This window comes from Stegodyphus dumicola, chromosome 10 (genome assembly GCF_044657685.1).
Source record: "Stegodyphus dumicola isolate Sdum_Otavi_A_Nest chromosome 10, ASM4465768v1".
NCBI classification, from domain to species: Eukaryota; Metazoa; Arthropoda; class Arachnida; order Araneae; family Eresidae; genus Stegodyphus; species Stegodyphus dumicola.
Window position 1 is genome coordinate 163,728,866 of NC_140777.1, and position 26,254 is coordinate 163,755,119.

Here is a 26,254-nt window from a genome sequence, read left to right on the forward strand (position 1 = left end):
CACAAAACAAAAATGTGCTTTCTCTTTTCATTTGCCTATGCAGTAAAATTCCAAATATACGGATTAACTGGAGCCCATAGCCTTTCCGGATATTCGAAAAATGAGATAATTGCAATTTTTCTATAGGCTGAATATCTAAATACTCTTTTTAGTGGTAGAAACGGAATTTTACATCTTTTGTTGTACATGTATCCTCTTGTAACACAGTTTCGCTTTTACACGATTAACAAAATTGCCGAAAGTCGTGCCCTTCAGTTACACACTTATATATCTTTTGCTACAAGTATTAAAAATTGTGTATGTGTTACTAATTTGCTCTCGTTTTAGGATCAATAATTGCGAAATTGCGTTTCACTCCCAACTATGTTTGAAATCAAGAAAATTTATTTCTTTAGAAATAAAAATACAAATTTTGAATAAATTTTAAAAGCAGAAAAGGCATCTTAACTTATCTTATATACACTACCCGTTGGTTTTCCAAATTTGAATGTATAAATTTCGGACACCCCTGTAGAAAACGGCAAGAGATCAGAGGGTAAGTAGTAGGAAGTAGCATCCGCTTTCTGCTAGTGAAAAGCCTGATCTCGAAATCTCTTGTTGCACCAATTATAAAAGCTCAAAATAGGCATAATTTAATACGCTATAAAAAATTCTGACCGCTCCGTTTGTAACGTATCGTGAAGCTTCGTTTTGGGCACTAAATAGCGTTCAGCCTTCAGCGAGTATAAAACGGATCACTCGCCGATAACAATCATATCCAGAAACATTGACTTTCATTAATTGCCAATTTCACCACGTAATCTGGTCACGAACTTCGATCTCAAGAACACGACTAAACAATTAAAGTTGTAGTACCATTAAGATCTGAAACTTTAACAATACAATAGTTCGCACCGTTTTAAGTGAACTGCATCCTATGAATAAATAAGGGAGCTATTGCCTTTGCATCGTCACGAAGTTATCGAATTCTTTTCACTCCATCACAGACTGCTTGGGCTAGAATTTGTTGCCTGCGGCGTTGAAAGTTATTTTTTTGATCAGCTTTCTGAAAACCTGACGTCTGATTGATGCAAGGCCATGGTGTGCCGTGTCATTGATAACCTTCCTCTGGATCAGTTAGTGGTTGACAAATTTGCGTGACACATAGCGTCTCGCTGACCTTTCCTGCATTCTAGCGCAGCGTAGACATGGATATTTCTTCTGCGATATTTATAAGTAGTTGTAACTGAAACTGTCACTTGTATGCAATTTGAGTGCTCTTTTATTCTATTTTTTGCTCTGTCCTTCATATATAATTCAGTGCATCTAACAAATATATCTTGCATAATGATATTGTCATCTCTGCTTGCTGTTATCCTATTGCACACACACATAAACGTACTGAGTTCGATGTTATGTGTTGGAGTTTTAAAAATACCACATTTCTTTCCGTATTTTCCCCGCTTTATTAACTCTCCCGAAAATCGGGAGGAAAAAATTATACGAGTAATTTAATTTCCGAGGAACGCGTTTACAGTAAGAACATAATGAAGGAAAAGAATAATTCGCAGCACAATATTATTTGCGTAAAAGAAACCTACATTCCAATAAGAATACATAGTAATATTGACATTACGACATTTGATGGTAATTGATCCGAAGCGCCACTTGTTTGGCTTAGTACCTTGTAAAGCTCCCGAGGCCACCTCATATGAAATTGTCCAGAAGTCCCAGAAGGAACGTCGTAGGAACGGAGACCCGGATTTCGAAAGATGGAACACATCAGCAATAAGTAAGACTATAATGAGCTGGAACGCAAATAATGGAATTAAGGTGAAATCACATGTTTGAAAACTTTTAAGGATGAGAATACCTACCATGTCCAAGTAAGTTAACGAAGAATCTGCACAAAATACGTTTCGAATAATAAATGCAAGGGGAAATAAAATTAATGAAATGCTAGTACAAAAGTGCAAATACAAATTTGAATACACTAAATGAAAATAAAAATCTGATGTGGACACTACATGAATTCTTTACACTTCCCATTAACTGTTACTTATTTTTTGCTGCATTTTAATTAAACTTATTTCTTCAAATTTTTCGTACTTAATCAACTGATCCCTCAAGGCAACTTAAAAATGACGCCTACATTAGTGCTTCTATTTTTTTTTTTTTTTTTTCATTACGTATATGTATATAATTAACTTACGCCGTACTCCTCTTATTATATATATATTTCATAATTTAATGCGTAGAAGAAAACACGAACTTTTAACAGCTTTCGATATCCGTCATGGCTGAGGGTTGAATGCGTATTGATGAAGATAACAAAACTAGATTTCTACAAATCACCAATCTTTATTTTCACGCATATAGAATCATCTTAGTAGACATTTATTCAATCGTAATGAAAATACGATAACTTTTATATACACTGGTTTTAAAAGTAAGATTTAAACATTTAATCAAGGTAAGGCAGCGCGATGTTGACAGAGCACAGAAGTCAGGGAAGGGAAAAAGACGTAGTTATTTGTGAGCGGTATTTATACTGAATACGTGCAGAAAGTATTCTAAGCCATGATTGGTTAACTTTAGTTTTAATTATCTTTTATCAAGCAGTGTTATGTAACGTGGAAATATCTCGAATTTGGGAGAACAGATGAATTTAGGGGGGAGCATAAAATCTAGAATCGTTAATTTTGATGTCGCCAATTATTTCTTAAAGCAGCCATCGTATTTTGTTATATTTTACACGCACATATATTATATATATGCTTTTATTGCTGCCGATTGCGATAAAAAAGGAAGTTGCACAACTAGCTGTTATAACAGTCCCATGTACAAAATTTCAACTTTCGGTTTTTGAGTTATGCAAGATACGTACCAGACGTCACGGAAAATATCCATTTTAAACCCATTTAACAAAAAAGAGTCGTTTATTCTGTCCATACCTACAGACGTCATGTAAAAAAAAGTAGTCAAAATATCGAAAATTTGTCGCGATTACAAAAAATTAATCAAGAGGGTACAATTTAGCAATAAACTAATTGTTGGAGGGAAAATGTATGTACAGTAGAGTGGAGTATTATGCGAATATTTTTGTGAATATTCAGCGCTAAAAAGCTGGCGAGCAAACTACACGACGTAGTACGGTACTTCGGCTCTTAGGTTTCCGAAGTTGTACGATTGCTTTTGATGTTGTGAAAACTGTACTCTGAAACGAAACACGGATATCATAATGAAGTAGTTTCCCCCCGCCTCAATATTGATTTTTGAGATCTGGTTGATTGTTCTATACCACAGTTTTGCATTGAATCTTTTGTAATTGTGCAGAACTGTGTTAAATATATGCCCTTTTTTTTCCCCGTTCATTTCTTGTTCTCAGTATGCTTGTTAGTTAGGCCAGCACCGCTGGTGTATTAGAAGCAAACCTGCTGTTCCTTTCTCAGTTGCTGATATAATTTTAGTAGTAATTTCTGTAGGTGACTAGAAAAAGCACAGCGAAAGATTTTCGCATTTTATCCTCTAAATTTAACTTTTTAATTAGCTGCCATGAACTTTATTTACTTAACTAATATTTATCCTGCATGATCTTTTTAAAAATCTTGTTTGTAACTTTGAATTCTGTGGAAAGTGCTAATCGCAGTAGAAACTGTTTAATTTTACCGAAGAGAGTTGTAGGTGGAATAAACCAACGGTTCTTAATTAAGATGTTCTCACGCTTATCATTCTCTAAATCTTGAGTGGCTGATACGCTTGAGCAAAAAATTTTATCGGTTGTGTACTGTGATGCGAAAACTGCAACTCGATGAGTGACATAAGCTTTATTTCATGACGATCATTTGTTAGATCGACAGATTTACAACGATGTAGAAATCTAATATTTAGTCTTTCGCCTCTCCTCTCTGTCCACGTATTTGTTAGGCTCTTACAATAAAGATTTTTCGATGAAATGAAAATAAAATTTTTCCACGAAGGTTGGTAGTTGAAATCTGCCTTTCTTTTCTCTCTCCTTTTCTTTTCCCTTTTTCTTTTGGCAGATTGAGGGTATAGACTGAGACAAGTATACTGAACCCGTTCGTTACGACTACCTCTGACTGCAAGAATTATTTGTAAAAGTGGAAATAAACGCCGCTTTTGAAAATCATCTCCCTAAGTTATCCCCTCTGTCATGTCTAAAAATTAGGTTGTACCCCAGCATCCATATTATTTATTTATAAAGAGTTTTAAAAAGAGTAACCGATACGTTGGCAACGAAAGAAAAGAAATGACATCTGAAGCTATGTTCGTTTGGAAAATCGTCTGGAAAAAGATTTACCAAGAAAAGATACATGGAAATAGATTCTAAAAAGTGATTTTTGATTTTTCAATTCTTTTAAGAGCTTTTGTTTTGTACTTATACTGTTCTGTTCACAGTTGTGTATGAGTCATTTATAATTGGTCCAATAGCTTGTTATCTCTGTAATTGCAATTATATGTTCTGTGTTTGTACTGCACAATATCAATATATTATAAATCAGCCTATTTTTCTAAGGAATTTTGGAATAAATAGCTATAAAATAAAATGAAGAAAATTGACACTGTTTTTGACTGAATCTGTTGCATGACACGTATGTTTCCATTATTATCTAAATTAACGACACATTTCCAAGGAAGACCAAAATAATCTAGAATTGTGGTGATCGTCATAGAGAGAGTTAACTGTATTTTGAATTCCGAACGATATTTACCGCTTTGTTACTGTCTGAATACGGCACTTTTAGAATGAAGTGCCATTATAAATAGTTACAAAAAGGAGTATCAGATTTTTGTGCCGTAATATATTCATTCATAGTTAATTTTTTTTAGGAAAGGTAGTTTTAAAGTTTTCGAAAATAACTCAGTTTGTTAGTAAGTCAAATTGTAACGTTGTTTACCTAAAACCTAATTGTAGGGAATAAATTATTTCTTTGAAAGCGGTGTTTAGTCGCCAAAAAATGGCGCCTGTCTTGATTACGGTTATCATTTGTCATATCGTCTTAGCGTGGCGGTCTGATGCATTTCATACAAAGCAGAGAGTCTGAGCTGCTGCTGCCGATCATCGGGTTAAGAAAACATTCTGGCCTGGCTGCCCCTCGACGAATATCCGATGCCACTAAACAATCTGTCATTCGGGCTTTAACCCCAAGCCCTTGTTTTCTTTTCCAAACTTGGGTATTATAACGTCCAGCTATTAATTAAAATTTATAGCGGTGATAAATTCAGCGAAAAAATAATTTTCGTTGACAGTGATTAGACGTTTTGAATTTGGAGAAAATTGCATCAGTGTTTATAAGCTGCATTTTGATATTTAAAAAAAATATGTATTCGTCCAGTTTGGTTTTCATAACCATTAATAACTTTTTATTCGACAATTAGATGTTTCGGAATGAATTGAGTAATTACACATGTCCTCAGAAAAAAGAAGTTTTAATTTTAATGGCATGGTTAAACTATGCAAGATTTTTTTTATTGGCTACTTTCAGGCTTCATATTACAATATACAGAAAATGCGTGTAATTTTTAAATCTGTTTAGAAGTAACAGCAATATTAACCGTAAGCTGTAGTTTTAATGTCTAAAGTGAATTTTCAGTTTGATTTACATTAAATGCGAGGCATTAGAGGGTGGTCCGCCCCAAGTGGCACATTATTTAGAATGGCGTTTTTCGCGCGAAAAGTTTTTTTTAAAGGTAAGTCGTATAGTATCAATGTTGTTGAAGAGTACTGGGACTTTGAATTACCACTTAAAATTAAATTAAAAAGTAAAATAACTTTTACACTAAACGTACAGTATTAAAAGAAACCACTACAAGGGAAAAAAAAAAAAAAAAAAAAAAAAAAGAAGAAAGAAAGAAAGAAAGAAAGACATCTGAAGTTATGTTCGTTTGGAAAATCGTCTGGAAAAATATTTACAAAGAAAAGGTAGATGAAATAGATTCTAAAAAGTGATTTTTTATTTTTTAAGGAGTTATTTTATTTTGGGCATCTGTTTGTTGAATATATGGCCAACGTTTTTGAAGATAAACCTTCCACCCGATCGAAACTTTTGAAAGAAAAATGTCAATATCAACTAAATAATGAGCACGAGGACATTAATGAATAAGAATTTCTTCCCAAACTTTTATTCGCATTGTTGCCAGGAGAGACTTTAAGTGTATCTAAGCTTTTATCTAAGTGTTGCTAATTGTTACATAAAAATTATTTGCAAATTAATATTTTGCATTTAAGAAATATTTCAATGCAGAAAATCAACCTGAGCTTTAAAGTAGACATCTGCCGTGTCATGAACGGTTTTGCCAAGAGAAAAACAAGCAAAATAGAATTTTAAAATGTTATAATTGAAATTTTACTTCAAAAATGTAAACGTAAGAGTTTCAGTTGATTTTCGTATATGTCGTTTTGAGATTTTTGGGCTTATTGTTTGTGTATTGAGAAGAGCATCAATCTCAGGTATCCCCTGGAAGGGAGGGGGAAACTCTGGCTGCACCACTACATTTATAGAAATAAGAGCTTCAGTACTGCTGTAGCTCATTTGTACGCACAGGTTAATTATTTATAGGTAGTTATAATAAGCATATAATATAAATGCAAAAGCATCAGTTTACTTTGCTGATGTCTTTTATGTGGTGCTTCTTATAGTAAAACATTGTATTAAGTTGTATAATTTTGATTCTGGAATATATTCGGAGGTTATGCTCACAGATATCCGTATCCTTGTGGAAATCGTTAAATTATTTCATTTTTCAAGGTCTTTTAAGTAGAACAGCTGAATGGTTAAAATGCATTTTCAAAGTTCGGACCTTTTTTCATCGAGAAAGTCTGGTCCGAATGGGTTAAACTAAGAAATCGTAAGTAAAGATCATTGAACTATAATCTATAGATTCCCATATTTCATTGGCTGACAAAAAAATACTTGATGTTCAAAGAAAACATATTACTTTTTGCCTGGGAAGGCTTCATCCTCGTAATCATGCGCGATTAGTGCAGAAGTGAGTAAGCGTATGAATGCAGAAAAGGTCGGAACTGTTTGGCGAACGTTTATATAAACATGCAGATTCTGTAGAGGTCAAATGAGAAAAGGTAAGTGATGATGCGTTAATCGCCTGTGCTTTTCCACCGTTGATAAGAAGACTGGAATACCTGGCAAGTTTCGATAGATAATGCAATTTTTTAACAATTAACATAATTAGCGGGTTGGAATATTTTTCTTTCAGTTAAAACTATCATCATTTGTTCATTAGCATTAATATTTCGTAAATTATTTTGAGATTGAGTATCAAACTTCTTTTTATCTTTAAAAAAACACTAATTTGGTATTATATTTATTTCTCAAATTTTGAAATTCGAAAGTACATTATTTTTTTATCCCCTATAAAAGGTGTTTTTTTACATTCGCCAGTGATTTGCAATTATTTGATTATTCACATTTCGAAAAATTCGTTTTTAAAAATGTTTTAATTTAGCTTTATTTAAGTATGGTAGAACACGGTAGGGAGCTATCTGCATGAAGATTGATTTATTTAATTACGGTAAAGCGTTATCTGCCTGAGAGGAAGGATGTCTTCGTGGAGGACTTTCTAAGGGAAACTCCCGCGTATCTACGTCACACGTGGGGAAAATCACGAAAATGCCCATGCAGCCTGCTCGTTCGCCAGGAATCGAACACAAGTCAAACTACCAGTGTTCGGCAACTTTACCGTTCAGCTGCTGCTGGACTTCGTTTGATAAATGTTAATAAGCACAGGAAACTTTATTTTTCAAAACCGACTTGCTACAAAAGAATAGTGATCTTATAAATCAGTTTAAAGAATTAAATAAATAAATATCTGTTTATATTTATTCCAGGTAGAAACACCGTAAAAGAATATTCTTTTGACTTTCTAAAAAATGCATATTTTGGGATAAATTTGTGACATAGCAAAATTCCAAGACATACATACTGCAACTAGGTTTATATAAAATTTTTAGAAATAGCTAATTCACAAAATACTTAGTTATTCTTTTGCATTTGCCTGGTATTCTTTGCGCACTTAATTTTTCTTTTCTTTTCTTTTTTTTTTTTTTTTTTAATACATGATTAATACGTTTTGCCAGTGTCAAGGAAAGCGCCGTGTGTTCGTTCATTTTCATCGATCAGTACAGAAATGATGAGAAGGGTTCTTTCTTAGAAGACTTACGTACTGCTTCTGAACTGATGTCGCTAAAAAATCGATTTTAGAGCCATTACATGGAATTATCTTAGACGAATCCTACTTTGTCCGCTTCTAGCATTTGCGTGGCAGCAACCGATAAGAAGAGTTAAAGCCCCTACAAAAAGGAAGTGGTCATTGCGTCATAGCCCTTTTCCATCTGACCTGTCTTTTTCGCGCCAAGGATAGATTTAACGAAGCGTACGCACAACGGAAAAGACGCCACGGGCCGGATGTAACCGTCATGCACCTGCAGCCCTTGCTGTTTTCCACCCGCCTTGTTACAGATTATATAAAATGTTTGCGATTTTAAGGCTGCAGTTAGCTCCATCTCGTTTGGAGTTCCATAATTTAAGTGTTGCTGCTTGTTGTTGGCAGGCGGTCGAAATTGGTTGGGCGAAGTGTGTAGGTGGGTAGCGGAAGGAATGGAAAATATTTCTTAAAGCGGCTGGCTGAACAATGTCTTAATGAAGAAAAACATGCCGAGGAAAAGAGACTGGCATGTTTTTGCGTTTGAAACGTAAACGTGACCCTCCCCTCTCGATCCCATAACCGTCGTTTTTCTTCAGCTCTTGTTTGCTGGCTGTTAAACAGTGTGATGTACTAGATCAGCAGGTAGTAATGTGTTTGGAATCCGACTATGTATTTAAAATACTCAATCTCTTCAAAGCCTCGTAAAATTAATTCTTGTCTTAATTAAAGCGAAGCACAGATTCCATGAAATTTTATTTTAATCAAATAAAAATTTACGAGCGTTCACATTTTACAGTTCCCCGAAACAAGACAGCGGTAAATAATAATAATAATTAGTAAATAAATAAATTTGAAAACACTTTTTTTTCCTCCCCATTTCTCCAAAAAAGATTTTTTTCAAGGTCCAGGGGTGCAGATTAAAGTTCTAACTGTTTAAAGTTTACGCATTTATAGATTAGAAAGCTGTAATTAATTATTCAATGCAATGATACAGCTCGTTCTGAATATGCCGCCATATGGCTTTTAATTTATTACCAGGACAGCGCGGGTATTAGTCTTGCTGGTGACATAATCTTCTTAATAAAACGCTGTTTGACATTAATTTACATTGGCATTAACTTTAATTAATTCAATATTTACAACACGTCTCTCATAATAGCAGAACTTTTTCTTTCTTTCGGTCTTGAGCGGTTATTAGTTCACATTGCTATTAAAGCAGTCCCCCCCCCCCGGGAAAAAAAACCTGAAAGGTTTCAGATTTTAATTTACGTTCAATAGGGCGCTTTTCTTAAAAAAAAAAAAAAATAATAATAATTTGGGTGTTACCTTTATTTATTAAATATCATGTTCTCCGCACTTAAACCATAAAATTCAGTTCAACAGCAATATCGCAAAATAATATTAAATTGAGCATATCTTTAGAATTTCCGATACACAGTCCCACGCGCTGGAGATAAAAATATTTTTTCTGTACAGCGCTCGCCGTTGCTCGCTTTGAAATCCTTGAGTTTGTTAATAAAAAATTCGTGTAAGTTTTACAAAGTATGAAATCGATGATAAAACAAATTTCGAATTTGGCTTCCATATGCCCATATTCGCAGTAGGATTACGTCATTCAAAATTTGATGGCTCTAGGTACTGTTGTTTTATCACAATGCGAGAAACATACATACATTTATGCAGATTCTTTATTATATATTTTCTTCAAATATAATACAGGTGATCATATTTGGTGGCAAGAGTTTGAAAAGTGAAACGGACATTCAAAGTGATTCGACGCAAAATCGAAAACAATAGTCCCTCAGGGACAAAAAAACTGTTGCCAGAACCAGTTCTAAAATACAACTTTGCCACTCCAGTTTTCCTTTCAAGAAATTTTAAATTAATAAATATTTCGCATATATCTGGTAAATGTAAACAACAATGACAACAAATTTTACAAAACATGCTGCATTTTAGAATAATTATTAGTTCCCATCTAAGGTCTTGTATTCAAGATCTATTTGATTTGCATATAAATTTGTTTTAGTTTTACAATCCTGTTAAGTATTTATATTCATTTATATTATTGTCCATCAGGTAAAAAGACCTAGAGGTGCAGAAGATAGTACTAATTTTGTAAAGGCAGTGTGTCCTCTTATTAATATTAGCATCTTGATGGTGGAATTATTGAAAAACGTTAAAAGAAGAAAAGATGGTGAAGTGAAATATTTTCTGTTTTAATCTTTGATAGTATATGCATATGGAGTAAGCTAGCAAAAGCGTATGGTTTAGTGGCTCGTATATTGGTTGATTTTTGTTTTTCGTAATTTTCTGTTGTTCTGCAATGCCGAGATAGCAAATTTTGCAGATAGCTAGCTTAGGCTTCCGAATCAAAGAAAAGCGACAGGCGTGTTCGCTATTTACGTAATTTGCGCTAGGCAGAAATAGGGAAGAGGATGTTAAATCGAAAAATTTATCGAAATGTATACAACTCGATAAATATTTCATGTTAGTATTTGATCTAAATTGGTTTCCCAAAAAGGAGTAGGATTTATTTTTAGTAGATTTTTTAAAACAGACGTCCCGTTTGATTGTCAGTATAAAAGCTGAAGAAAATAACTGTGATGTTTTTACTATGTGGAATAGGATATCTCTAGATGCAAGTTCAGACTTTGCAATCGAATTCATTGATGCATGTATATATTTTTTAAATAATGTCTGATGTTTCAAATTTATGGAGACTGGAAAAGCAGAACTAAATTAATTCTCTCTCTTCAATTTTAATGTTATGAGTTAAAAATGCTTTTCTTTTCAATGGTATGTTTCAGTAAGCAGAGAATGTTATTTATTATTAGCTGAAAGGGCTATTAATTTCGTTTTGGCATTTTGCGTCGAAAACTTCAAATGTCCAGCTTTAAAATTCCAGCTTCTTTTTTTGGTGTTGCTGCAAGAACATGAGTTATTTGCAGTTAGCACAAATCCTCAAAGACATTGTTTTTCAAATTGTGGTCCGTGGACCACAAGTGCTCCTCGAAGCCTATTCTTGTGGTTCTCCTAGATTTGCAAAAATGTCCCCTTATTTGTAAAGGAAATTTTACATCATATCTTGCTGATGACATGTCGCATGTATCTTCCAGACATAGTATCAGTACCAAATAAACTAAATCTTGTGTACAAGGTAATTCTTTGGTTGTTAACAGTCCCCAAAAGGGGTTTGAGATGAAACTTGTTTCGTGGGCTAGTTGTGTAAAGTGGAGAAATTTTTCAGAATTACCGAACTTAAAATCTTTTTTAGTATAAGATGATATTGTTACTCGAAAAGAATTATGCAATGGAGCGTGACGCATGTTTGCGTATCGAAACTCTGAGGTCATAGTTTGAAACTGATTTCCCATATAATAAACGAATGTTACGAGTGGTAAATATAACCAATTTTCATGGGTTCTTGATCCTTTCCATTTCGATTTTTGAAAATAACAAACTGTCATTGAATGAAATCCTTGAGAACCGTGAACTTTCTGGTAGTTTCTGGACCTCACTGCCAGTGAAAACGGAATATAATGAACTCTGTGAAGTGCTGCTTTAGAAATTATAAGTCAGTTTGCTTCTGTGTATCTTTGTTAAGAAAAGGTTTTTCAGCACTCAGTAATAAAAACAAAGTACGGAAATCGACTTAATGTATGTGTTGATATTACACTTAAGCATACCAATATACAGTGGGTAAAAAAAGTATTGCCAATTGCCTATAATTGATCATATTTTCTAACAAAGGAAATGCTTGACAATTTTAGCTGGACACAACGAACACAGGAGGTAATAAACACACGAATCTAATGAAACTTTCAATTTAATATTCTTTTTACTCGAATTTACAACAAAAACGTAAATTTGAATGTCAAAAAAGTATTTACAGAGTTCTAACTGCTACGCAAATTTTGTTAGAGGTCACGTATTTAGACTGATAAGAAACCCTGTTAATATAAAGTCTGCAGTGCTATTGATTGATTCATTCAAAACTTTTAAAACGTTATTTTGCTAATACTGTGATAGACTGGCTCCAAGTCGAAGGAGTTGATGTTATAAAAATGAATATTCAGCTCAGAAATGAGAGTTTAACTTATCGTGCTATAGCTTTCAACTGAACATAAGTTTATTTACTGTTAGAAGTGTTGTAAAAAAGTTCAAAGAAACAGAATCGACGGAAAATAAGATTAGAAGTGGACGGCCTCGAATATTTTCTGCAAGATAAAACATGGTATTATCAAAGAGGTTAAGAACCCTAAAATAAGTGCACTCCAGTTAGCCAAAGATGTTGCTAATACTTCGCATAAAACTTTTAGTGTACAGACTATACGGAATGTTTGATATGGAGGACGTTATTATGGAAGGGCAGCTAGAAAGAAACCTTTCATTTCAGAAATAAACAGGAGAAAGTGATTGGAGTTTGCAAAATCTCATGTTAATTTATCACACGAATTTTGGAGCACAGTTATTTTGTTCGACGAATCAAAGTTAAACAGCATTCTCGAGAGTGATGGACGACAATATGTGCGGAGAAAGAACATCATCGACTGTAAAACATGTTGGAGGGAGCGTCATGGTTTGGGGCTGTTTGGCAGTAAACGGTTAGGTTAGGTTATTTAATTACGGCAAAGCCTCGAGGGCTATCTGCCTAAGAGGAGGGGTGCTTTCGTGGAGGACTTTCTAAGGGAAACTGGCTCGTATACACGTTACACATGAGGAAAACCACGAAAACACTCATGCAGCCAGCCCGTTCGTGGGATTCGAACCTCGGACCGAACTACCAGTGTTCAGCGACTTTACCGCTCGGCCGCTGGTGGGCAATGGCAGTAAACGGAGTTTGTAACTTCTGCGTCATTGATGGTATTATGACAGCACATACGTACATTGACATATTGCGCCGTAATATGAAATTCAGTGCCCAAAAACTTGGTTTAGGAACATTTCTATTTCAACATTACAATGACCGTAAGGATACAGTGAAACTCGCATGGCAATAGTTACTCTATAGCGCTTCTCGCCAGTTAGACACACCGTCACAATCGCCTAACATAAATTCAATTGAAAAATTATGGCACAAATTGGACTTAGAAGTCAGGAAACATAAAATTTCGCGTAAAGATGAGCTTAAGCGTATACTTCTGCAAGAATGGCATAAAATTCCTAACAAGACTTCGGTTTTTCCCAACAGGATTTTTTTCTCCATAAGAAATATATTACAAGCTGTTATAAATGCAAAAGGTATGAATACAAAGTATTAAATTTTGTTCCCACATTTTGCTGTATGATTTTGCCAATACTTTTTTTGCTTGCAAACTTACGTTTTTGTTGTATATTTTGTGTAAAAAGCATATTAAAACGAAAGTTTCGTTATATTTGTGTCTTTATTGCCTCCTGTGTTCATTATGCACAGCTAAAATTGTAAAGGATTTCCTGTATTAGCTAGATTGATCAATGATCAATTATAGGCAATTGCCAGTACTTTTTTTACCCACTGTATATCCAAATATGCAACAACTGTGGAAGAAACGGTAGTCTCATCCTCGTTCATTAAGTACGTAGTACATTTAATTTTTAGTTAATAATGGGATAAAGATTATCCAAACTCAGATAGCCTTGAATTATTAGACGCAAATTAATTTTTCTTCTGTTAACTTAATTGATTAATACCAGCATAAAATTAAAGAATTGGTATTTTAAAAATGTAAGTATACTTGTAGTAACATATGCTGAAAAAGTGCTTTCGAAGGGGGCAGGAAGGTGGTCCGCAGAACATTTTAATTCGTAAACGTGGTCCCAGCTTGAAACAGGTTCGAGAACGCTGTTCAATTAGAATAGCCACCTGAAAATAAAATATGTTACCGACCTACATAGAGCAGTTTCTGTCACCTTGGCAATCGAATGCAACTCCCACGCAGTCGGTAAATTCTCGGAATACCGCACGAGAATAGCTACCGTTGACCTCTATCTACTATTGAGGAGGGAGAGGGGCATCATAGCCATAAATCGTAAAGTGAGGACCGCTATTAAATGCGATTAACGTAACAAAAAGCTTTTTTTTTTCTTCTGAAAATCTGAAAGCCGGAAATTCTTTCTGTCGGTCTTATCAGCGAAACTTCCGTTGTGTCTGCCTTCTCGCACGCTGAGGTTACAATTGCATGTTTGCAATTTATTAGCTTCATCCACCAGCCAGCCCTTATATGGATAGCGAGTTTCTCAACTTAGTCTTGACATCGTTCCTGGAACTTATGCAAATAAGAATGCTATAAAATCGCTTCTCTAACCACGGACAGTGTTTCATGGAAGCAGATAAAAACTTTCATGTTAACATTGCTTTAATTGAGAGACAGCAATCGGTAATGTTTCTGATTGCTTGAATATTAAATTTTATTACCTTTTAATTGACTGCTAAAAGTATACAGACGGAAATGAGTATCAAAATTTGGATTGAGTTTTAAAATTGAGTTTCTTCACCCCACCAGCGGCCGAGTGGTTAAGGCTGCTGAATATTGATAGTTCGACCTAGGTTCGTATCCAGGGAAACAGGCTGGCTGCATGGTTGGTTAGAGGGAGTATTCGAATAAATTAATATTTAAAGTAATGATACTTATGTAAGCGTAAATCATTTATTGTTTAATGTAATCGTTTATTAATATATGAATACGCTTGTGTTGAACATTTGTTTCACTTGAAATAAAAAAAAAAAAAAAAAAAAAAGTAAGTCTGTGATTTTTTAGGCGTACAGTGATGCTTTAATCATGCATAACGATGTTAGTCACTTTGAAATGATCCTTATGTGTATTGTTCATATAAAACTAAAGATGTTCTGCTAGTTCGTTAATAATGCCGTGTGTGTGTGATTATGGCAAAGCCTCGAGGGCTATCTGCCTAAGGGAGGAATGCCTTCGTGGAGGACTTTCTAAGGGAAACTGGCTCGTATACACGTTACACATGGGGAAAACCACGAAAACGCCCATGCAGCCAGCCCGTTCGCGGGTTTCGAACCTCGGACCGAACTACCAGTGTTCAGCGACTTTACCGCTCGGCCACTGGTGGGCCGTTAATAATGCCGAAAAGTGGCTGAATGACTAAGATCGCTGAACACTGCTGTTTCAACCCGGAGGTTGGCTGCATACGTGTATATATTGTTTTTGCCTACATATAATTTGAGTACAACCTAGTTTCCCGTAGAAAGTGCCGCAGTTTTGTCTCTGTTTCAATCTTAATTATATTTTACGAATTTCCGATGTAATCTGTGGTGACTGCAGTGAGAATTACTTCATTTTTCACTTAGTCTGTATTTTAAATGTCACTGTATAGATAGATTACTTAACCATTTAGTTCTTATTTCCTGTTATTTCATGGATCACTGGTAGTTGTCGATTTTAATTGTTACGCTTTCACTTTTGGTTTGGCCCGCAGACCTTGTCAGATTTTGCGCTAGAAATTGTAGTCCAGCCAACCAACCTATTCCCTCCTAAACAGATAGTTCAAGATTGCTTTGCTGTATTCAGTTCATCAAATAATATCAATAAACTTAGCTCACAATATTGCTATAATCGAAAAATTTACAGGAAATATTTCTAGAGTAATATTGGAAGTTCATGAACTTTGCAGGCTCTACACCTGGATGCGGGGAAGAGGAGAGGAGAGGAGAGGAGAGAAGAGAAGTAGCTCACCACCACCACGTTCCCGCATTCATATTTTACGAATTCTGTATTTGTAGCTTGTAAATCTGCCAGCATCTCCGACGTGTTTCCTCCCTCTCCATTTCGCAACCTGGGGACAAGTAGAAAGCTTTGTTGAAGATCGCTATCTGTTGGATTCGGTGCATGAATATGGAAGCCGACATCCTCCTTCCTTCCCATAATTTATAACATTCATGAAATGCCGCATCACGGAGATACTGTGTTGGTTGTGGGCGTCGGGAGACCCCACACACATTACTGTTAGCTCTCTTTTTCGCACGTATTCGTGCGCCACTGAAGAAGTGCATTCTTGGAGTTCATTTCTTTGTGTGTATGCGTGTTCAGTTTTGGTCTGAGAGGCACCAGATGATGGTAGAGGGCTCTTTGTGTAGGTAGTAAAGTCTGATTTTGTCCCTTAAAACTTGCTGTAAAAAAAGTTTTAATTTCTAAGAATACATATAAATTATTTATTTAAATTCTGTTTCTGGACGAGAGGTGGGTGTTTCGAGACTTTAATATCGTAAACAATGCACGTGATATGCTCACAAATCTTTCTAAATGATTGGTTTATTTCTTTGAAATGCAGCTTAGCATATATAAGTAGTTTTATTGCTTTGGGAAATTGCGAAGGACGTCATAAAATTAGTTTTCTTTTTGTCCTAAAAGTAAGTATAAAATAATAATAATAATAATAATAATAATAATAATAATAATAATACACCACTGTTAAGACAACGCTAGTCAAACAATAGCAGAATACTGGAGCTGTAACATCATCGTATGTCCAAAGTGAAAGATGGCTTCTTGGATGGCCTTGTACTAGTTTATGCTACTAATTTTGTACTAGAAGCATAAACTGTAATAGTACTGTAGCTGTACTAGAAGCATAAACTGTAAGAATAAACCATAGTAATTAGCCTGTATATATGTTATATATGAGGAAAATTACGAAACCCCATGCAGCCAACCCGTTTAGCCAATAGGAATGAAATCTAGGAACTTTATAAATATCATATTGTATGCCATAATACACTTCGTAGAAAGTCCGCAGTGCCCTCGTCGCCAGGATTCAAACTTCGGACTTCCGGTTGCTTACACCGCGAAAGGTATGCCGAAAGAAAGAAAATTCTTTACATTTCGTGGCCACTTAAACTACTGTGGAGGAGTGAATCCAGTCGCCAAATCCGGTTAGTAACGAATTATCGTTCCCACATTTCGTTCCGTCTCTCGTCACTTGTAGAATTCATTAGAAATTTCGAAACAAGAAGCATGAAAAATCAGCGATGCCCTCGCCAGTATTCGAACTCTGGACCTTCTAGTTGCTAGCTGGATGTAGTTACACTGCGAAGACACACGATAAGGAAGGAAAAAGTTCCTTCCATTTGGCTTTTGTTTGGCTTGTAATTTTTGGGAAAACATTTAAAGCTTTATAATTTGGTATGGAAGACGGTGACTTAAATTTTTTGAAGAAGCTATCTGCATTACAAATATTTCAGTACCAACTGATATTTTGTGTCGTTTATCATATCATTAATTTAAAATATCAAAAAATACCAACTGATATTTTTTGATATTTTGTGTCGTTTTATGGTTGTACTTCGTTTATGGTTGTACAATCTGTTAATGTTATTTTCTTTAATGCCTCTAATGTAGGTAACACATTAAGAATGTTTTATCATAAATAATAAAACCTCATATGTGTTCATCTGTGTATGTGTGTTAATCGTGCTGATCCTTTTATTTATGTTCGCTAATCATAAATTGAATGCTTATGACTGTTTTTGTTATGATTAAAGTTTATATTTATTTGCTTCAACATAATAGGTATTATTTAGCTTTCTATTATAAGTGTTTACGTTTTTTGGTGTATGCATGCTCTGGGTTTGCATTTCGTCGATTTCCAGTTTTCGACAATGTTCTTTTCCTTAACATGTGGAATGAATGAAGTATTTTGGCTAGAAGATTGTGGTTTGATGAGTTATGCAATGAAAATTAGTTCAGATATTAGTTGCTAATTTTCCTTGAATGATTAATTCGTGTAGTATTATTCTGTAAGTCTTAGTTCTTTTGAAAAATAAATTTCCTCGCATCGTCTGAGCAGCAACCAAAAGTAGATCACTTGGTTAATGCTCCTGCCTTATATGGACAGTGGAATCTCGAGATGAGTGGCAGGTGGTCCTGACGTCAACATGGAATCTTATTCCTGTGATTTATTATTATTATTTTCTTATCTCCGTTATTTAGGCAAGAAGGAAGTGCGGAAGTGAAATATGCTGCAGTATATTTATTCAAAAATCGCACACGTGGGATTCTCGGAAAGAATTTAGTAATGCCTTATACTAATGTTTATATAGTATAATTGCGATATATAAAGTTTTTTAAAATTGTTTTGAGATGAACTGGGAACTATCTGATAGGTCGTGCTAATTATAAAAAATCGGCGATTAACAATAATTTTGTGTCACGTTTGTAACTTGAAAGGAATGGGCTAACTACGCATAGAAGGTTTCTTTGCCATAATTATTTAAAAAGATTTCTTTTAAACCTTAAAAAGTTAACCTTTTCTAACCCTAAAAATGTTTCTAAACGTGATATTTTACAAGGGAAGATAGGTGTGATGATTATATATGGTGTGATTGATATATGGGCTTACTATGTAGGAAGTATTTTAGTTTCAAAGCTCAAGTACAGTAGTGCGTCATATAGCAAACATCTTGTGTTATCAGATGGGCGCGAATTTGTCACAAATTAATCACGGAGCTAAATTTGTTTTATTTTAATGCGCGTAAATATAGGGTATGGGCATACGTAAACGAAGACAGTAAGTATAGTATAAGAGGCATATTTATATATTTCTTAATATTATTTTGTCGTTGAAGGACGGCAAACCGTGAGACCAGAAATATGAGAAAACCCATAGGAAGTTTATGGTAAGGAGGAACGGACCACTGATTTCACATTTCTCAAGGCGAAAATTTATTTAATTAGAAATAGAAAGAGGTCTCCCAATAAGCTGAGGGCCCACCAGCGGCCGAGCGGTAATGTCGCTGAACACTGGTAGTTCGGTCCGAGGTTCGAATCCCGCGAACGGGCTGGCTGCATGGGTGTTTTCGTGGTTTTCCCCATGTGTAACGTGTATACGAGCCAGTTTCCCTTAGAAAGTCCTCCACGAAAGGCATCCCTCCCCTTAGGCAGATAGCCCTAGTGTGCTTTGCCATAATTAAATACACCAACACCAACCCAATAAGCTGAAATGAAAAGAGTGGCGGATATATTGAATGGCAATGCTCTGCATTGTTTCAAGACCAACCTAATGTAATTTCTAAAGCGTTTTAGACAACTTAAAACTTGGAGCGACTGTCTTCCCCCAACACCAAAGGTAGATGTGTGTAACAAGGTGAAGGAAAACTGATTCATCTCCGTTGGAAGAGTGGGAAAACTGGAGACTGCCTATGTAAATAATAATTATTTTTCAACTAACAAGTTGATAAATTTCCAACATGAATGGCATTTTTAATATCACTGAATTTTCTCTCTTCCTCTTCTCTCTTTATTTATTTTATTTTTCTCCCTTACAGTATTTCGTGATTTTGGACCTATTTTCAGGAAAGGACTATTCACATAAGTAACCTTTGGAAAACACGTGTGTTGCGCGTGAAAAGCACGCTTGTCATGCGGGGCATCAATGTACCACATTTTGAGTAAAATTCTTTTTAATAAAAAGTTAAGTCTTAATATGCAGATTTGACTAGAATTTCTTGGCATATTTGAAAAATTAATTTCCAAAAAAATATAAATAATAAAATCGCAAAGTTTACAGATGTTATTACAGAAATAAATTTTAAAAAAAATCTTCATACGGTTTATCGCTCAAACTGGATGTAACCGTATATAGTACGTGGACTTTATTTTATATATGGACTTTGTGTAACGTATACTAACAAGAAGAAATATATGGACTTTGTGTAACGTATATAACAAGAAGAAATCATGTTGGTCGAGAACTAGTAACTGTTCTAGATCTGACTAGAATAGGCCTCCCGTTAGACTCCTGCTCTCGCCGCCTAATTCCATTGAAGAAATGCCATTATAAGTATTTTGTCGCAAAGTTATAATTCGACGCAAATGAGAAATTCGAAGGGAAGGTAGAAAATTTCATTGCCCTCAAATGAACTTTTTTTCTGGATAACCGGTTCAAGCGGGCGGATCTTTTAATTACTTTTAATAACATCAGTAAAATTAATTGTTCTGGTAGCTTTTGTATAATCTAGAATGAATTAAAAAAAATTCATCAAGGGTGTTTGGACCACATTGTAAGTAAATATTAGGTGGTGCACATAGGACGGGTATGATTGCCAGAAGGGTATTTTTAAAGGGGAAGACCCACTATCTTACATTTGGTCCGTTATGGTGTAGCTTATCTACGCAACAAAGTCCAACTTTTCTTTATAATATCTACTTAGTATTCATCCTTTTACAGCACACAACAACATAAAGTGAACACTTACTTCCCAGCGCGTTTTTAAGAATGCTTTTCAGCGTACACCCACGTAGAATAGCTAACATGACTGCTTTTGGAAACGGGGTTTTTTATCGCAGAGGATTGATGTGTTTATTATTATTATATCCGTCGCCGTTTACTGTGGAAGACTACTCGTTGTAATTGGTGAAATGCTGTAGTGTCGATTTTTAAGTGGATTACATGTACTTATTTTCCAAGGTTAAAATAACTGGGAAGAGAGTTCACACATATTCCTAGAATAAGAATAAACAAAATAGGGGAAATCTTATTTCTGTTTTACCATTGGAACTGTAATGTCTGTATATATTCTGTGAATAAATAATTAATTAATGAACTTTTCATTTCTGTCTGCAGAAAAAGCGATATAATAATTTTCCCTCTACGTTTCTTTTACGGATGGATACCTTCAGGTATACCGTAGAAAGTATTTTGACATATTTTGAAAAAACGTATTCACCTATTTATTTATTGAATGCTATTTTTCTTTTTTATTGATTGGAACGGAAATTTAGAAAGCTGTGTTCATAGACACAAGCTTTCAGAGAGCTATTACCATCTGGTTTAAAATAATAATAGTAAACAAAAGTACGAATCTTCATTCTGTATTCTTTTTTAAGGAGTAAAAAGTTTATTTTTGTTTTTTAAATAAAATTCGTAAAAATTTGAAGTCCTAGAATGAAAGTTCACTACTGATCTATAATTTTACTTTCCCACCGAACCATATTTACTGAAAAATTAGACAGTTTTGTTGCATTCGTCCTTAATTAGCTTAGAGGAGGAAGATAACAGATTTTTCAAATGTGAGGGATGACACTCTCCTTTAAAGAAAAACTTATTTCATTACGCTTTATTTTCAAACAATAAAATTTAGTAGTTCTTATTATGAGCATTTAACCACTCATAATAAGAAAATAATTAATTATTTAGCACTACTGCATTTAAAAAGAAAATATACTTTACGTTTTTTCCATAATTATTTATTTGACGAATTTAACTTTTTACATGGCAGAGCGTGCTAGAAGCCACAAAAATTAGATTTATTGATTCAGACAAAGCAACTTGAAGATTATTTAGCTGCGAGGATACATACCTTCGTGGAGAACTTTTTAAGGGAAACCGATTCGTATCCACATTATACACGCGGAAAACCACAAAAAACTGCGAAAAGCCCGTCCGCCAGGATTCGAACACAATAGTCATCGACTTTACCGGTTGGCCGTTGGAGGTCCTGCAAGAAGCCACAGAGTACTAGTGGTCCTAAAAGGATTCAGCCAACAAAGTGGCTGAGTGGATAAGACTGCTGAACTGTGGTAATTCGAATCGTGGCGAACTGGTTAGCTGAATGGGTGTTTTCGTGATTTCCATTTTGTGTGACAAGAATACAAGCCAGTTTTTTTTTTTTTTAGTTCTTCCTCGAATATATACCATACGAGGGCTATTCATCATATTCAAATAAATAAATGAACAGTCATCCATATTCTTTTTCTAGTGGTTGAGCTGGCAAGCTAAAATATGAAATTTTGATTATTTTTCTGAATTGTAGCAAAAGTAATTTAGAAGAAACTTCAAGAACGCATTCTTGGTATATAGATGTAGTGTACTTTGGGTCATGATTAAATAATCTAGCGACTCTTCGCATTATTCGGCAAACTGGTAATACTTGCGGCTTTTTAGCAGTTTGTATTTTGTTGTATGTAGTTCTGCTTTTAACATATCTGAGTCAGTTTGAAAATAAATTTCCTTTCTTCCTTTTCAGACTTATTCTGGCCTCTTCTGTGTGGTAGTCAATCCTTACAAGAAACTGCCGATATACACGGAGAAAGTCATCGAACTATACAAAGGAAAGAAACGGCACGAAGTTCCACCCCACATATTTGCTGTGACAGATGGCGCTTACAGGAGCATGTTGCAAGGTGGGTAATGAATAAATTCTAAATTTTGATAATGGCGAAAGCGGGGCAAAAATATATATGAAAGAAATAATTATATATATATATATATAAAAAAAAAAGCAGTATTATGGTTGCAGCTGTACATTACCGTGTTTACTCGCCTAATTATCTCATCCTCCGTTTTAAAGCAGAAAAAATCGTCAAAAATGTCAAAGTATTATGTAGTAGATTTTCCCGCATAATAGTCGCATCCAGATTTTCACAACGAAAAATGGGCAAAAAAGTGCGACTATTTACGCGAGTAAATACGGTAATTCCAAAATAAGAGCTTTTACGTTGGTAATACTTCATATCTTTGTGTGAAACATTTGATTTGACGTTTAAATCACTCCTGCAGAACATTGCCATTTCTTCCATGAACCAGTATCTTGTTAACTGTTAGCTGGCATTTTAGTACAAAACTAAAGCAGCAGCTGGAAATATATTAGTAATACTGGGATTGCTTAAAAAGTAAGCTAAATATCCAGTCACCGACAAACCTTGCTGTCTGGATATCACGCTTCGAGGTGTCTTCAATTAACCTCTGGATCGATTCGCTAAAACAGATGCATTTATTCCCAGCATATTTTCAATTTTGCTCTTTGAATTTGATGCTGTGATTTTTTTTTTCCCTTACTTGTTATCAAGGCTGTGATATTTTTGTAAGGTAACCCAGCTTTGAAGAAATGCGATTTTAATATTGTGGAAGAGCGCAGAGATCACAGCGACAGTTCTTTCCGAGATTATTGATGATTTTTTTTATACGATATTTTAATTCCTAGTAGCCGTGGCGTTTTCTTTAAACCATCCAAATACTTTTTGGCTGAGTTGCAATTGTCTAACTTCTTTACCTCCTTTCTTTGTCATCGCTTTGAAGGACACCTTTAATTCCAGACTTAATTATGTTATATGCCTTCCGTAATTTCATTTTCACCAAGTGGGGTATTTTGCATTCTGCTGTTCGGAGTTAACACTTTACCGACCGCTAGCGGTTCAGCAGCATACGCACGTCCGACCGGCCGCTCAGCGGCAGATTCTCCCTGTTCTAAATAATTGTCAGAACAATCTGATAAATCATCTAAATAAAACACTCCAGTACCATTTTTTTTCGTTCATCGTGAACGGTAAATTTTCTGAAAACGGTATGAAAATGTGGGAGTTTACGAAGCAAGAATGCAAGTGAGCAATGTACCTCAATACTAATAATAAAATGCAGATGATATAGCAAATGGCAATTGCTTATCTCCATGGCTACCGATTGATAAGCTATTTTTAGGTAGCGCTGAGAAAAAAAGCGATTAATAGGCTCTTGATCAGTAGTCGTTGGCGATAAAAAGCCGATCAATAGGCGATCGGCCGGTAGAGTGTTAAGTCATCAGAATCACCCTGTCATTAATAACTTGATCAGTTTACCAACGAGTAATCGGATTATGACATATAGCGATGCTAGAAAAAGCTTTCCACAAAAACATGCCTTTAATGCTACAGTTTCTACTTGAAATGGTTGCGCTGAAAGCTAGGTTCCGGCTACGTACATCAGATATTTTGCGATGTTGGCGAAAATGACTCAGCTCTGTCTTGCGTAGGTTTCCGTGGGATTCAATTAGTCAGATATCTAGAAAGCAAAGATATCCGGAAATATTTCATTTGACGCTCGGTTATGGATAGCTTACAAGTCTGATATGGGTTTAGGAAGGCAAATATCATCATCTGTCTCTGCGCTAAGAAAGATAGCATGTGTGAGAAACTGCAAAGCACCCTCTAGCATTCTATGTGTGAAAAGTGTGTATTTGTTTTTGTTCAAATCTAAAAGGTAGCTCCTCCTTGTTTTGAAAACATTCCGTGTAAACTTATCCAAACTAAACGGCTGACATATTAAAAATAATTATTTGATATCTGTAAGTTAGATATCAAATTAAATTATTGCTAATAAATTTTCATTTATTAGCTAAAATCGCGGATGTGTGACTGACTGTATTTAAAAAAAAATAGTGATCGAAAATCTTACTGTCACGTCGACGAGCATATTTATTTAAATAAAACAATCATTAATATAAATTTCAACATATGGCATTTGTCATAATTCTTAGGACCTTTGACACGATAAAATCTAAATCATTTCCGATGTTCTTATCGTATTAAAAATGTCGCGAGTTGTTATGTAAGAAGAAGTTGTGTATATCCTGTTGTGACTAACATATTTTAGCGCGAAGGCAAGTTCAATTTAAAATGCGGAGTTTTAAAGGAGACAAATAAGTTTACACACAAGATAGTGTACATATAAAAAGATTATTGTGGCATTCGTGGTTGGAGTATACATTCCGTGTGGCCATGTGTAACAAGTCTGTTCTCCTTATAAAGTTCTTTCTCACGTAGGCATCTCTGCCATATAAGAGGAGGTCTTAGATTTTTCTAAACTATCTTACTCAGTAAAAGAGGTTCCCTTGATTTATAGTGAACCTCAGATTTTTTTCTTTGCACTGTTAACTGGTATTTTCTTTGCATTGGTAGGCACTATTTCAACTGAGCCGATAAATCAGCGATACTTGGTACTGGTAGTCGTTTGCTTAGAAAACAGAGGGGCGTTATTTTCTCTGGTGCTAAGGGAATCCAGAATTATGAGATTCAACGTTTCAGAAGGCACGTGTGAATGAAAAGATGCCTGGACGACGACAAAGTAGGCAGTTCTGGCAGACGTACGGTTTTATGAGTGGTTAGATACAGTAGGCTTACGTACGACTGATATTGGTCTTACCCTCGTATCGCTGCTGAAACGCATGTAGATGTATCCATTGTGCATAAAATTTGTTCTAGATGGATCGATGAAGGAAACTTAAATAGTTATAAAGACCAGGTCCATCTACACGTACTGCAGAACTTACAGATCGACGCATATGGAAAAAAGCGGTGATAGCCCCACGATCAACTACTGTGGACAATTTGCGGAATTAACAGGGGAGCTTTGGATGCTTTAATATCTGTGAAACTTCGCGACATTTGGCTGAAAGCAGCTTGCACACAATCCGCCGTTTGCGAAAACTGCCATTAACGCCAAATCATTGACGCGAAAGACTGCGATGGTGTCTTCAACGAGCCATTTGGACGAGTAGCGTCGAACCCGGGGATGGGCAAACTTTTTCGGTCGCGGGCCAAAAATCGAAAGAAAAAGGTTTGGCGGGCCAAGAAAATTTTTTCTGAAATTTTAAACACAATATACAAGAATAACAATTTAAATATGTTAATGAGATGAATGAAATTGCGATTTCATTTTTAAAAGTTCCTTATTTTGAGGTTCGAAGTGTGTAGTGATTGTAAGGAACGAGGCTAAATGCACATCTGTCAGTCTACTTTTGAAGTAATTCTTTCTAAGGTTTATAGTTGACAACATTTGTTCACATAATAAGGTGAAGCAAACATAGCACTGATTTTCTGGGCGTGAGATATTAAATTTGGGAAACTGACTTTCGATAATGATTTTCAAAACTCTAACTTTGGCATATTTAGGAACAACTGCTTAAGATGATTGTTAAATTGCAACTCAATTAATCCAAGCTGCAAATATGACCTCACTGCTTCACAGTTTGCGTTGAAAGGCATGGTAAAAGTTATTCAGTTCTCTTTGAATAGCACTGAAATCTGCGTTCGAATTCAAAATGCAGTTTTTTCAAGCAATCTTCAGCCCACCAGTGGCCGAGCGGTAAAGTAGCTGAACACTAGTAGTTCGGTTCGATGTTCGAATCCCGCGAACGGGCTGGCTGCATGGCTGTTTTCGTGGTTTTCCCCATGTGTAACGTGTATACTAGCCAGTTTCCCTTAGGAAGTCCTCCACGAAGGCATCCCTCCCCTTAGGCAGATAGCCCTAGTGTGCTTTGCCATAATTAAATACACCACATCAAGCCATCTTCATAATTCTTAAGCTTCTCTTCATTTACTGAGGGTGTAGAATT

The 26,254-nt window shown here is 35.1% G+C and overlaps 1 protein-coding gene across 2 annotated transcripts in view; it reads left to right on the forward strand.

Annotated features, from left to right (window-relative positions):
- LOC118185946 (uncharacterized) overlaps positions 1-26,254 on the forward strand; it is a 191,198-nt gene that overhangs the window by 55,425 nt on the left and 109,519 nt on the right. For both annotated transcript variants that reach the window (XM_085825795.1, XM_085825796.1), the window contains exon 2: positions 22,133-22,289. In XM_085825795.1, coding sequence (XP_085681921.1) covers positions 22,133-22,289 — 157 coding nt within the window. The remainder of the gene's footprint in view (positions 1-22,132; positions 22,290-26,254) is intronic.